The sequence below is a fragment of the Orbicella faveolata genome, unplaced genomic scaffold, assembly GCF_042242905.1.
Source record: "Orbicella faveolata isolate gen_17 unplaced genomic scaffold, um_ofav_v1 contig_15, whole genome shotgun sequence".
Taxonomy (NCBI): Eukaryota; Metazoa; Cnidaria; class Anthozoa; order Scleractinia; family Merulinidae; genus Orbicella; species Orbicella faveolata.
In genome coordinates this window covers 9,478,495-9,493,584 of record NW_028301542.1, presented here as the reverse complement: position 1 = coordinate 9,493,584, position 15,090 = coordinate 9,478,495, and the positions used below count along the sequence as shown (strand labels likewise).

Here is a 15,090-nt window from a genome sequence, read left to right as displayed (position 1 = left end):
CCCTCATTCATCTCAAACAGCTTTGATAATTGAAGGGAAAATATTTCTCACATTGCAAAACAGAACATGCTTTGTAGTGAAATTCTCCTTACTAGAGTTTGTATTAGAGTGCTATTCCCATTCTTGTCGTTTTGATGTGAATTTTCATATTCCCTTTAGCGAAAAACACGTTGTTAGAATACTTAAATATTACAAAAAAACAACAAAAAAATTGGAATAACATCATAAACAGACTAAAGGTCACGAAACTTCCATCGCTGTATCTAGTCGAAATACATTAGCAAACACATGGCGGGATAGTACAATCATTGATCAGATGTCTCGAGTAAAGGTCGCAAGATAACGTGACTGTAGAAAAAAACATTGCAGAACTGAAAAGTAAAGCGAAAAAACGGCTATACGATTATATTGCCGATTTATTTGGCCACTTGATTAGATAAGAAAAAGAAAATTCGATTCAGATTATCAACACCATCAAATCCGAATAATACAAACTGATACTAAGGGGAGACGGGACGAATTTTTTTGCTTGCCTCGACGTCATGCATTCAAGTAGTTTACGACGCCAAAGGTCCACTTTTCTTGTCTTCTCTTTGGTCGAGCTGAAAATTATGTTGATATTCATTATATAGCGTGACACAATGGAGGATAACACTGGGACACCGCCTGAATCTGCAAACCGCAGCAAATGGGAGAATTTCGATGAGGAGAATAGAGAAATTAACGGCCATTGTCAAGAGATTTCCGTTCGTGAAAAATTACCTCTGGTAGAAAACCACCTTTCTGAAAACTGTGAATTAATTAACGATCCAAAAGCTCTCAGTCAGCCAGGCAATTCTTCACTTAATAAGGAGAATGGACTCACAGGAACTGACTCTAGGGAGAATTTACCGGAGAAATCTAAAGATTCGGAGACTTCACCGAGTAAGATAAACACTCCACAGCAATTTGATCTTGAACCTGGCGTTGATTCTTCGAATCTTTTGGAAACAACCTCCGATCAAGCTACTGATAAGGAGCTAGGCGCTCGCGAATCTTCTTCAAAATCTAACAAAGGAGAATTGACAGCCGGGGAAAATTCTATTCAATCGAAAGATTTCTCAAAAAGTAAGGCAGATGTTGTTGGAGGCAAATTGAACGGCGTGAGTGGTGGTTATACTCGTTCAGCAGCTGACGACGGAGTGCTTGCTGGAGAAAACATTATTCCTTCAGGACAGTGGACTACGTTTGAGGAAAGTCGCGGAGACGGTACATCGACAAATGATTCTAAAAGAGCAGAAGGTTCCTCGATCGCCAAAGACCTGAATATAAACACACCCACGACAGATTCGAACATGGCGGCGTTTGATTCCCAAGCCGCATTAACCACAAACATTATCTCCAATTTGGCTACTGTAACTGAAACTGAAGCCATTCAGGCGAATTCTTCATCCATTAACCACGGAGAAATAGCTAAAAATCTACCTTCAAATTCGCATTCGCCCACTGCGAGCAGCATGAAATCAGCTGTTCCCATTGTAAATCGGGTTACAACACTCGAGAAAGGCACTCTCCGCTCGACTTCAAGTAATTCTCAGCAGCCGCAAGTTGGTAATAGCTCTGTTACAAAGCAAAGTAAAGACGAGCTTGGATCTAACTGGGTCAGTTTTGGCGAGGAGGGGAATTCGAGCGAAAGTCAGAAAGCAGGTTTAGACGGAAAACTTGGTAACTTAGAAACGAAGAAGCGTCTTGTCGAAAGTGATCTTCAAAAGCCGGATTCAGCGGTTGAAAACGCGAAACAGAGCGTAAATACCTCTGGCTTACAAGCAGAAAAGGTAGTTAATGGTAAAGGATTAAACAAAACGATCTCAGCAATTGCTCCGGTATCGTTTACTTCGGCAGAACTGGATTTACTTGCGAGTAAGTCGTGGATTCAATTTAATGATTCAAGCACAAGTAAAAAGGACGTTCAGCAAACGAATTCAAGTGCTGCTTCAACTTCAGTCCAGCAGTCTTGGGTCAAGTTTGGTGATTCGACCGGCCTAGTAGGACAGAATCTGGACTTGTTGGAGTTGGATGTTAGTGGCAAAACTAACTTAAATAGTGCATCATCAAGCCCAAATCCATTCAGCACTATGCCATCCACTTTGGGCAGTAATCCTTTTAAACCAGATGCAAAGCCGAGCCCTGCTAATCCATTTCAAGCTGATGCCAATGCAGCAAATGGATCAACTGCATATCCAACATTGACTCAAGGTCCCATCTCCTCCTCGACGCCCCTCTCTGGCACGAAAACCTTGTTGGTTTCAGAACCCACTGCTGCACTGACCATTCCACACCAAGGACCCCTCAGTGATGATTCTAATTCACTACACAAACCTGAATTGGTTGTAATTCAAGATCAAGTGGACACAAGACCTGTAGAACCAGTCATTCATGATCAGCAATCCACTGAAGCAAATAACAAACCCCTTCTTGAAGAAAAGCCATTGATAACCAGTGGTTCATGGTCTATGCTTCTGCGCTTCCCTGACAAGAAGCGCAAAATTGGTTCACGTGAGTGGAAACCTGTGGTTATAAAGCTGGAGGGTACCACGTTGCAGATTTTTGAGGAATATGAATTGTCTGCACCCTTTCGAGAGATCCCACTGCAGGCTTATTTTGTGTTCACAGCACCAAAGTTACAGTCATTTGAGCATGGGGCCAAAGTTCATACAGTTAAATTAGAGTATGTCAAGTACATCGAAGCAAGAAGTTTGCGACATCGTGGCACCATCGAGCACACAGCACAAGGAACTCCGATCATTAAAATTGCATCTCCAAGTCACTTAGTAATCAAAGAACTCTTAGAATCTTTCAACAATTCACTTCGCCTTCTCCCAGCCTACAGAGACAGGGGCATCACTTACCGTCACGATGAAGTCTTTGTTGATGTTGAGGATCTGACCAATGTTATTTTATCTGGTGATGGTACTGTTCTAAAGAAAAATTCCAAAGTGTTGATCAAGTTTCGAGCTTTTCTAACTGGAGACCCTGAATGCCAGTTGGTACTGAATGACATTGTTCTCAGGGAGAGAGAAGAGGCTCGCCTGCGAGGAGAGGAGAAACCACAGCGGGTTCATCACTGGGTTAAACTGCGCCATTGCGATTTTCACAAATGCGTAGATGTCACAACCTTCGACCAGTCGCATGCGATAACCTTTCATCCTCTAGATGCATGCACATTTGAGCTGATGCGTTTTCCTGTGGATCACCATAAACCTCTACCCCTCCTTGTAAAAACAGTGTTGAATGTACACAGCGAGCAAAGAATTGAACTCAAAGCTGAAATCCAAGTCTGCCAGGAAACTAAGATGGCAAAGTATTTGAGAAACAATGTGGTTTTCAGATTTCCAATTCCTGAGTCATGGGTACCTCTCTTTAGAACATCGAAAGCCTTCAGAGGGGAGAAATCCATTAAATCCAGTAAGGGCAGGCGTGCTGCAGCAATTAAGAGCAGGCTGAGGAATTCCAAGTGTTCCATTGCGGTGTCTCTTGGCAAAGCAAAGTACGAGCCGGAATATGGTGCTGTTGTGTGGCACATTGATCAACTGCCATTCATCCACAGCAAAATCCCAGCTGATGCTCCCCAGACACTCACATGTGTCTTAGATCTTCCTCCAGGCATGGAATATCCAGAAAACTACAAACCCATGGCAGAGCTTGAGTATGACGTCGCCTATGTGTTAGTCTCTGACACCACTGTCATCGCAGTGAAAGTGTCCAATCAGAATATTCCAGAGAAGTGGGTCTGCTACAGAGCATTGTACCACTATGACGTCAACATTGAAATCTCAAGGCCATCTAGTGGACCAGTCAGAGATGTTGGATGTACGCAGCAGTGAGGCAACCAGTAGCACTGCTTTCAGTAATAACTGGTATGTATAAACTTTTGCATGTTTAAAGGGCAGTATCCTTAAATATGTGTTTTAAAGAATTGTTTCAAGACATATGTCAAGTACTCAACTGAGGCCCCATTGGAGAAGTTGTGAGTATCTCACATCCCAGTAATTTTTTGGACCTAACAGGGCTCAAAGTTAACGACCAACTGGTCGCATATGTGACTAGATTTTTGGCTGTGCGCCTAAAAAATCATGTGTGGTCGCACCGCCGCGCCTTAAAAGCCAAAGTACAGTGCAACTTCTCTAGTGCTTACTCACCTGACCACACTAACGTACTCAGATTGATAAATATAAATATAAATGTAGATATAACACAACCAGGCACCAAATAATAAAGTTGCACCATTTTCCCTTCATCAGTGTGTGTTTTATTCGTCATCTTTAAGCCTAATTTCCCAGTGGATTCTCAGAACTCGAACGTTCATTTCTTCCCCACGTTCTGTGTTGTAAATAACTCCGCTGACACATGCAAATGAAGGAATGAAGCACATGCTTCTTGCGCAATTGATGATCCAGCGGAAAGCGTTGAAACTGGGGAAGAGAATTAAATCGTGTGCTCGTTCTTCGCAAACAACAGTTACGGAATGCTGCGTTTTGTAAAGAAAGCTTTGTTTTCGCTTGTCTGACATACAAAAATGTCCAGCGTTTTCGGAACGGGCCGGTCCACGAGTTCTATGGCTTGAAAGCTAGCCAAATGAGCAAAGTTCGTGCTAGTTCTACCCAGATGTTGAATAAATCAAGAATGTTCGTGAACAGAATTTCAAAGGGAGGCACACAACAAGCAATTGGATAGTGAGGATACTCAACGGAGCGACGTCAGTAGTTAATATCTAAGCATAGCCCTTGTGTGAAATATCCTGATTCTTTTATTTGTTTTCATTGTGTTCAGTATTGCTAGAATAGGCCCATACTGCAACACGAAACCTGAGTCGCTCTTTTTGGAGCATTAATAATTCTTTTCGAGTAGGTGCTCCAAGTATTTGAAGCTGTGCGCCTAAAATTTTTAACTCTGCGCCTAAAATTTCGACAGTGCGCCTAAAAATTTACACCTGGTTGCACAAGTGCTCCCAAAGCCAAAAATAAACTTTGAGCCCTGCCTAAGTATCCTGTATCCTATTAATTCCAAGTGCAGAAATTAACAATTTTCCAACTCAATATCCTGTTTTATCTGATCATAATATCCCATATTCCATTAATTTTCTCCCTAAATATTCTATATCCTGTTAATTTTTTACCCAAATGTCCCATATCCCAAAAACCCTAATACTGGACCTCTAAACTTGTAGCAATTTTTGTTATTTTCAAGACATCCTTGATTGAGTGATAAGAAATCGTAAACTATATGTAACAATTTTTTGATGCAATACAGTATAGAAAAAAAAAATGGTGTCGCGGTGGTCATTACTGGTACAATGCAACCCAGTATACAATGAAGTTCCAAGGGACCTGAAAAATGAGTTCAGGGATCCATCATTCCTGTTTTAATGAATTTGTGGGAAACAGAACCGAGTCGTAGCTGAGTTTTTATACTGCAACACCCAGAATTCAGATTGCTGGTACAGCAGTAACAAGAATGAAGTATTCCATCTGTTTTGATATCGTCTTTATAGCACATGTACATGTACTACAGCTAGAACTTTGGATTTCTTTCAAAGTCCAGGCTTCTGGACTGTGTTGTTATAACAGAGATTTTATCATGCTGGGGTTTGTTACATGTATTTCAGAGAACTGCTCTTTGTCTCCTGGTACATGGATTATTTTATTTACTTACAAGGTACAAAGACCATGCTTTTTTGGTTTGCTGGGATTAGGGGGAGGGAGAGTGCTTTTCGGGCCCTTGCCCAGCTGTATCTCTTAGAACATTAAAACTTAATGAGAATGAAGCTTGGAGGACTTGTAGTGTACCCAAAATTATTTCCTTTGGCATGCATACCATAGAACTATGATGTCATACGACTTAGAAATGACGCCATCACTTAACAGATAGCCGTCATCTTGGATTTTATAATTTTTGTAAAATATTAGAAAAGCACCATGATTGGTGCAAGATAGTCAAAATGGATAGAAAAGGAAAAATAACTAAAAGTGATTTTTTTTTCACTAAAGACAACAAAATTTGAAATTTGAAAAACATGCCGTAAAACATGAAGAACGTTACCATGGAAATATCAAGATTTAGGAAAGTTGCCAAATGTGGACTTCATTGCTTCAATGTTTTTAAAGTTACAAAACTTCAATAAAATTTGTTGGGGGCCTCAAAAGCCCCCCCCCCCCCCCCCGACACTACTCAGTCTAAATAGGGTTAGTTAATGTTTGACTTTTCTTACATTACCTGTTTAAGATCGACAACAGTCATTTTGTTGAAAGCTCATAATATTCAAGTAAATTATAACCAGAGAACAATACACGTAACATATTCTTACTCATCTCAATACTAATTGACTTTCAAACTTCTCGCCTATTCATCCTTCTGTCTGTAAAAAGCGAATCCAGGACTAACATGTCCCAGATTTGCAATGTCACAAAAAGGATACTTCATGTAAATTAGTCTTGCTAATTGTGAATGTTTTAATTAATATACCTTTTCTCCATTTAGATGAAGTTGAACATGCAATGTGGGACTGAGTGTGACATGGTGCTGTGAATAAAGGTTCTATTAGCTTGCAATCAAAAGGCATGGAAATTTTTAGTTCTTTCATTTCAACCTTGGTACTTTATTGTCATTTGAAAGAAAGGGTTTCTCTCTGAATTCCTGGTTCTTATAATTATTTTAAATTGCAAACATTGTTATTAAGCTTTTTATTAAATATTAAAATAATGTACATGTGAGTGTGTCCAAACTAATTTCAAACTTCCATAATGTTTTTATAGAAACAATTTTGTTGAGAACAACAGTATTTTCTCTTTTCATCTGAAGTTTGTTTTGAAGGCTTTAAGTTCTTTTTGGTGGTGTTTGTTTTAAAAATACATTTTATAATTGTTTTATTAGCCTGCTTACTCTGCAAGAATGGCTTGTACTGTGACAGTTTAGAGTAACAGCTTTATAGCTTATTTTGTCAAAGTGCTGCAAGAGTAGACAACAACCATAAAGAAGCTTTAAATTGTGTTGTTAAAGATTTACTCCTTTTGTTGAAAAGCAAAGTTTAATTTCTTTTTCATTCAGAAAAGATTTTTTCACAGTATGACACTCATCACACAATGTGTGTTAGAACTTTAAAGGGAGGGTTTCATGGTTCGGCACATGTCTCTAAATCAAAATACTTTTGTTTGCTTCTTCCTTATTTTTTTTTTTAATTTTCCAAAAATACAGTATTTGCTGCCAGAAGAATGTAGGTCATTATGGTATTTCATGTTGTTGATTGTTTGGCTAATAATCATCAGAGTCAAATGTCTGCCGAGTTATTATTCAGTAAATTTGTTGTCAAACAGGCCAGTGATGAAAACAGAGGATAATCATTATTGACTGAAGGATGTTACCTTTATTTACGTGAATCACAAAATTCTCAGACCTAACACTGTGGTAGGGGTAATGCAGCCACTGAGGAGACATTCTATTTTGAGCATTGGATTACTAAGGTTGTAAATAATGCTTTTTTAACACTTGTGGTCAAACCGTTTTTTTTTTACTGGTAAAATTTCACTGATAAATAATTAATTTTTGAGTCAGAACTCTTTCATTGATTTTATGATGGTATTAATTTTCATTATAAATGTTCTGTAAGTTATGAGCAGTAACATGATGCCTAGTAAATAATTGGACAGGGTAAAAACAATTTACAATGTAATAGGAGAATATTATAAATTAATGGTTGTAATGTTGTGTATTATATTCTTAAGATATTAATTGTGATCATGCATGTAGCAATAAGTGGATTGAAGGTACACACAAAGCAGTAAATGAGATGATCAATTTTATATAGATATGTAATATGTTTCCATCTTCTTACTACTGGAAACTACCTGAGTGACCTACAGAAAAGAAATAGAAACTAAGAGAGTTTCTAAAAAGAGTGCCATGAAAAAGCTATTTTACAGCGGTTGTCATTATTACATGCAACCTTTAATGCAAAAACGTCTTGACTAAACCTAAGTTTTGGTGGACGTCAATCATCTCCGCCTCCTTGCCAACTGTATGCAAAATTTACCTGAAAAAAAAAAAGTCTGACACCTTGCAGCAGTCCACTCATAAAAATTATCATTTTACTTTCAGTATGTACGGCTAGCTCACTAAATACATTGACATTAAACAATCCTTGAAATCTATGAATGAAGTTTTTCTGGTTTTTCAATGACCATTCACATGCATGGATGACCCCAAAATCAAGCAAATCTGCATGTGAGCAAACAAATTATTTCTGCACGAATTTTTCTTGGGGTTACGGACTGAACAATACTTAAACCTATAGAATTTATAACTTATTACCTTACAAAATTATAAGGTTTATAAGACATTTAAGTCTTGTTCAGTCCATAACCCCAAGACAAATATGTACAGAAATAATTTAGTTTGTGTGTAGATTTGCTTGATCTCGGGGTCATTCATGCATGCGAATGGCCGTTGAGAAACCCGATCTGCCCATCTTCAGTTACAAATATCAAGGAATATTTAATGTCAGTTTATTTAGTGAGCTAGCTGAGCATACTGAAAGTAAAATGATAATTTTTACGAGTGGACCGCTGCAAGGTTTAAGACTTCCTTTGTAAATTTTGCATACAGTCGGTAAGGAGGTGGAGACGATTGACGTCCACCAAAACTTAGGTTTTGCCAAGACGTTTTTCCACTGAAGGTCGCATGTGATTGATAACCGCTGTAAGTAATTGCATTATGTACAGAGTAGATCTTTGCTTTTCAAGTACATGGAATGTTACAGGATCTAGCTAGTAATGAATTTTGAAAATATATATATATATATATGTAGAGTTTTTTTTTTAAAATTAATTTTGTGTCTTAAGACCTGTGCTGGCAATTTAATTGGCACAAAGCCAAAAAACGAGTGGAGAGCAAAAATGACTGCCATAGCTGTGAGACTTAATCGGAAGAAGGGAGTGTCCTTTCATGGCTATCAGCCAGGAATTATTTGTGGCCTTCACCCCATATTAATGAAACTTCGAACTACACAGGCTGTGTATTAAATGAATGCAACTAGCCAATGCTTTTATTGCCGTAAGGTTGCTTTTATTATTTATGGTGTTAAGTTGTTATTTTTAGTTTCACAAAAAGAATTCTTAAAAATTGTCAAGTAAATTCTATTGTTGCCAGCTGTTACAGTGAAAAATTTTTCAAGTGAGCCATAGTGATATTTCTGGGTGGATATTGAGATTTAACTGCAGTCAGTGACAAGATCTCAGAGACCACAATTTAAATAAACCACAAGCTGCAAGAGGAGTGAGTCTAGGAGGTTCCTTTACTCTTTTGATATTGTGATTTCCAAGTATGTAGCCAAAGAATTAAACTGAGGTATTTTACCAAAAAAGATGTCACTTTTGTTTTTGACATCTGTTTTGTTTTTGATTATCTGTTGAACATTACCCTTGAAGACTGCAGTTTATTCACCTTCAATAATGGGTAGGAAATGTTTCTTAGCACTCCAAGAATAGCATTATTTCACTGTTTAGTCCTTATATGTATCTCTAAACATTCAATGAAGTTGCAACTGTTGTGAAGAAAGAGTTCATCAATATGCAAACATTCGTAACAAATATATTTATCTGTATCATAATTATCAGTGAATTAGTATCACTATTGCTCTATTTAGCTATGTAATTCGTGATAGGAAATTAAATTAGATATCTTAGACATAATCAGCACAATACATGTAGTATAAAGCTATCAAGGGCAAGTACAGCTTACAGCTATTCACAGCGTGCTTTTCATATCAGATACCTCATTACACAACTGCTTGTACACATATCATAATTATGTTGACTGTCAATAAATAGTTATAAAATGGAGTTAGTTGTGTGATCATGATTTCTTTGACTGGGTGGCTGATCCAAGCTTGATGTTTATTAAAAATTGAAGGGTTTTTATACAGTAAAAACTCATGTGTAAGAACCTAGGGGATTAAGAACCTGCTTACAGTATATTCTCTTAGTTTGTTTTTGCTTACTTTTTTACGCTGAATTTTGTGAAACAAAGCAAAAAACAACTGAAATGTAACCGAATTTTCAAGTTGTTGAAGTGTTTAAATTTTCTACACTCAGGCTGATGCAAGTGAAATTTCAACTCCTTAGCAACACACGCAAGTGTGCACATCAATCAGTACTTTTGTTAGTGTGCGCACGTTCTGCGCATCACGCAAGGCATAGTTTAACCGGCATGCACGTGCTAGGATTGGCATTGACGTAATCAACTACGCTTCCCTATGCTAGCAAGTACACGACTAAAATAAAAGCAAAATTTTCCTGCTGTGATCAAATCAAGTTTAATGAACCTGTACTTAAAGCAGGAACACGAGAATAACATTGTATCATTAACCACAAACTGTTAATGGCTTCCAGCTGAAAAACTAGCTGTTATCTGTCGAAAATTGTACTAAAATCCAGTTGTAAACATGTACCTGGAGAGGGCGTAGTGTGCGCGCAACACAAGCAAGAGAGGCGGAAATGTTTTTCTTACTGGGGAGGTGACAGGAAAAAATTTAACGGGCACAAAAAGTTTTTAAAAAGGATGAATAACTTTAAAAAACATGTGGTTACCCCCACATTTTATTTTATGAAATGGAAGTGGCAAGCCTATTCAACACATGATTAGTTTTTAGTTGTGAGTAAAAGCTATTTAGACTGTATTTCAACTGAACCAGACAAAGGCTGTTAGAGACCCTAAAAGCGCTGTTGCAACGATTTGTTATTGAAAAACATATCAAGAATGGTTTTTATGTTACCTTTAACCAAGTAGTCGTAAGATCTTTATAAACATGTTCACTTTTTGGTATATAAATGCGAATTCTAAGGAAATCTGTGAAGAAATATCCTTTCTTTCTTTTTTTCAGAATTTTTGTTGAGATTCAAGGCTAATTATCTCGTAAAAATGTGTGGCTACCCCCAATTTTTCTTTGTGGATTCCAACAGCCCTGACAAAGATCTACTTTTTCTTTCCTTTTCGTGTATAAATAAAGACAACTCACAGCCACCTACCTACCTAACAATGGACTGGTATCATTTTCCTGAAGAAAAGTATACACTCTACAGATTCAGTCCTAAAAAAGCTTTAAAAAGCGTAATAAAATTTAGGATTGAAGCAAAGTAACAAATGGCAAAGTTTCCTGAGAAGTCTGCTACTTTCACACTTATGTTGGGTTTCCAATTTTTCCAGGTTTTGGTGGAAAACAAACTTGGCTATAAAACCAATATGCTAGAATGTCAGTTCAACATTCTGCAACATGATGTAGAAAACAGGGTAAGGTTTAAGGTCTGGGTTAGATTATACAATTTCTTATGATTTTGAGGCATAAATAACTTGAAAAGCAAATCCAGATTTTGTTTTCTTAGTTTCTATGGAGACATTGCTAAATCCTCCTTCTGACAACTTAGCAATGTAAACTTCTGGTGACCAGTGAGGTGCATATTTAAACAACCCATTCTTAGAAAAATCATTGAGTTTGTCTCGAACAAATGTAGAGACCATCAAACCATCTGTTTTCATGACTCTCCCCAGTTCAGAAATGCCTTGATCCAGATCAGGCCAAAAATAGTAACAGTTTACACGGAACACTCGCTCAAAGAAGTTGTCACTATATGGAAGTTCCATAACACTTCCTAAATGAATTTCAAGTTCTTGCCTCTCTATGGAAGACTTGAAGTTTTTCTTGGCTAGGTGAACCTATTATAGGCAAAAAAGTTAAATAATTATAAAGATCAGAGTGACCAACCAAGTAAATAAGCTTATATATGAAATGTCATACATAATGTAACCGAAGGAGAACTTAGTCTGATAATTTATAATGGTTATTACTTTAGATCATCGTAGACAATAGTTATGTGTGCAACCTAGGCCATCCCCATAAAATGTTTCGTTTCCATCTGCCCAAGCCAATCCATTTTTGTGGAAAAGGAAAAGGAAAACAGTCGCTCTAAGATTAAGACCTAAGACCCCATCTTACTATGAAAACTCAGAACCCACCTTAGCTTTCAAACAATATGAAAACTAAGACCCTATCTTAGGACGCACGGAATTAGGTTTAACTCAATTGAAATAAAGTAACAGAAGAAGACATGAAAGAAAAAAGTTTTTAAAAAGAAACTGAGTGATTGAAGACACACATTAATAAAACTGAATAAACATACAAAGGATTTATCATAGTGTCAAATTAGATCAGAATCCGACTTCTCCTCTCTCCATCTTGTAAGGGTTACAATGTGAAAGACTTACGATGAAAAATGGGCTAAAACAGGACTGTTTCATTATTTTTCTCAGACAGTCAATTTATGGGGAGAAAAACTGTGCAGGACTCGGGGGGGGGGGGCACTGCCATATATGGGCTATATAGGTATGTGCAGCTTTGAAGGGTATGGTTTTCAAGCAGTTTACTCTAGGATAGGGTATATAAATCAGAGCATTTGGGTCTAGAATAGGGTACCATTGGTATCATTGGTTGGTTGAAGATTTTATCTAGAGTAAGGAAACCAGGAATTGCCACTAAAAAAAAAAATCAAATCGGCAAGTTTAAATTTAAGCAAATCAGCCTCAACATTGTTGATAGATGGGGGGATTTGGAGAGTTTACTCTAGTATAGGTTAGCAAAATTCAGCTGAACTAGCTCTGGTATAGGCTAAGGGTTCCAGGGTCCCAGTGGCACATCCCCACCCAGAAATTCCCAAAGTAACCCCCCCCCCCCCGGCAGGACCACTTACATTTTGAAGCTCAGAGGGGCCCAGCACACTTTCTTTGGAAAAGATAGAAGTGCAAAGACTGGATACATTACAAGTATATTGACCTAGTTATCTTAAACTTCAAATGAACAAGGCACAATGGAAATCTATAATCACACAAAATTGAACATCTATTCTGTATATCGCACATTGCTGAAGTGTGATTTGAAGTGTGAAAAAGTGTCATTTTAGTGTCATTTTTGTGTGACTTACACTTCATTTAAAATATCACACATGTGATCACACATGTGAATAACACTTATGTGTGATCACTCTTGGAATCACACTTGTGATCATACAAGTCATGTGATCACACTTTTATTTTTGCATGTCGGGAATGTCAATCTTCTCTGCACAGTCCTGGTCAAAAAGGGATTGAAGAGAATGGCTTCATAAAGAACACCATTTTTCCTTTGGGGCAGAGTGACAGTTCCTGAGCTGGCAAGAGTTAGCCCCACCTATCTTGCTCAAGTATCCAATCACAGAGAAGCATTTTACTCATCATGCTCCCTAACCTGACAGCTTACCACTTGTTCAGATATGTCAATGTCGTACACTTTACCATTGTCCTGTTCTACTTTCTTCAATGCACTAGTCTGCAGTCCACCTCCAGAACCAAATCCCACTTCAAGAACATTATCGTCAGGCTGAATATCAAGGTTTTCTACAGCTTTTGACATTAGGACACCATTATACTTCTGAAGGTTTGCCTGGAAAAATACTGCTGCTTGTTAAAAAGAGTTAGGATCACAAGATACAACTATTACTAAAATATTTGTAATATACAGATCTAATATGCCAAAATTAAATGACTGAAATCAAGGTCACCAATTTTGCACAATGATGTGTCTTATCTCCTGTTGGCCTCCTAAAAGAGTATATGCCCCCTTCCCCTACCCTCAAATACAAAAACATATCACTCATTAAAAATAAAGTTACTCTATTCCCTCCTAATCTGGGAAATTCAGTGACAAGTACAAGAATATCACCTGCCCAATTTTGAGAAAGCTTCACACTACAAAAGCAATAAACCTGTGAAAGGTTTAGTGGTTTTTAACACTGAAATGCCATTGACAAATTTGCAAAGAATTTGCTAGTAAGAGTAGCAATGGCCTTGGCAGGATCAGCCAGTTGCATTGTCTCGAAGCAATCTACAAGTATTGCTGATTCTTTCGCCCATTCGGGGGAGGGGGTGGGGAATCCCATATAAGAAGGATGGGGGTGCTCATCAGAAAGAAAAGAAACCCCAAGAAGTACCAAGATCCTATTTTGTGGGCGTGGCTTGAAATGTGTTTTTTCACCCCTAAGAGGCACCAGTTCTAAAGCAACACATAAACTGACACTGACTTTTTTTGGCTCAGTACCCAAAAAGGTACCATAAAAGCTCTTGCTGTGGACCTTTTGCAGCTAAAAACCCTAAGAGGTACTGAACCCCCTTTTTTAACCCCCAAAAGGTACGATAGGTATCCCCGTCCATAGACTGTTCACAGCCCCTCTATTATTTTGCAATGCACACGAAAGAAAAAGTGAGTGAGCGAGCACAAAGCACATGGGGGTGGGGGTGGGGAGGCGAGTGAAGCAAGCTACTCGGTCCCCACCCCCACCCTGTCAAGTCTCCAGGTATCTACACTGGCGTCCTGATTATATCCGCCCGTTCAACGGTCGAATAAAAATGCATGAAAATAGAGGGCTGTGAAGAGTCTACTCCGTCCATTCTACATGGAGGGACTCCCCCCACCGGGTCCTTCGGCGAAGTTTCACCCATTTCTATAGACCAGCAAATTGCTGCTCTAGTCCTCTAGCTCTGAAAGGGCATGGGCAAAACTCAGACTGGATCAACTATGATCACTGATTTAAGGTGGCTGAACACAGTTTTTGATACCTGTGTTTCATTCACCTTTTTCTCTAAGACCCTTGATCCCTCAGTCGTCAAAAATGGCAGCAAGCTAGTTAACAACACAAACTTTGGTTTTTTGATGGTTAAGCTGACGTATGTGCCGTTGCCATGGCAACATTAATAAATATAAACAGGCCTTTAAAATCGGTTTTGTTTATTTGCAGAAAATCTAGTCATTAGATTTTCTTTATAATTTGCATGCAACAAGCTTGTAACACCATTTTGCTAATAATTTAACAGAGAGATCTTTAATTATCTCTTGTTGAAGGTTTACTGGAATATCTAGAATTTCCTTTGTTAAAGTTCAGTTATTTTCAATACTCCTGTTACTTATTTCCTAAAGTATTTTCGTGCCAAATTTCGTGAAATTCTAATGAGGGATTCTCGAAAAATAGACGTATT

General features: G+C 38.0%; 1 protein-coding gene across 1 annotated transcript; it reads left to right on the top strand.

Annotated features, from left to right (window-relative positions):
* Nucleotides 1-299: 299 nt before the first annotated feature.
* LOC110051289 (uncharacterized) lies at nt 300-9,872 on the top strand. Its single transcript, XM_020757322.2, has 2 exons — nt 300-3,896; nt 6,517-9,872. The coding sequence occupies exon 1, from the start codon at nt 642-644 to the stop codon at nt 3,861-3,863; it is 3,222 nt and encodes a 1,073-aa protein (XP_020612981.2). The 5' UTR covers nt 300-641; the 3' UTR covers nt 3,864-3,896; nt 6,517-9,872.
* Nucleotides 9,873-15,090: the final 5,218 nt, after the last annotated feature.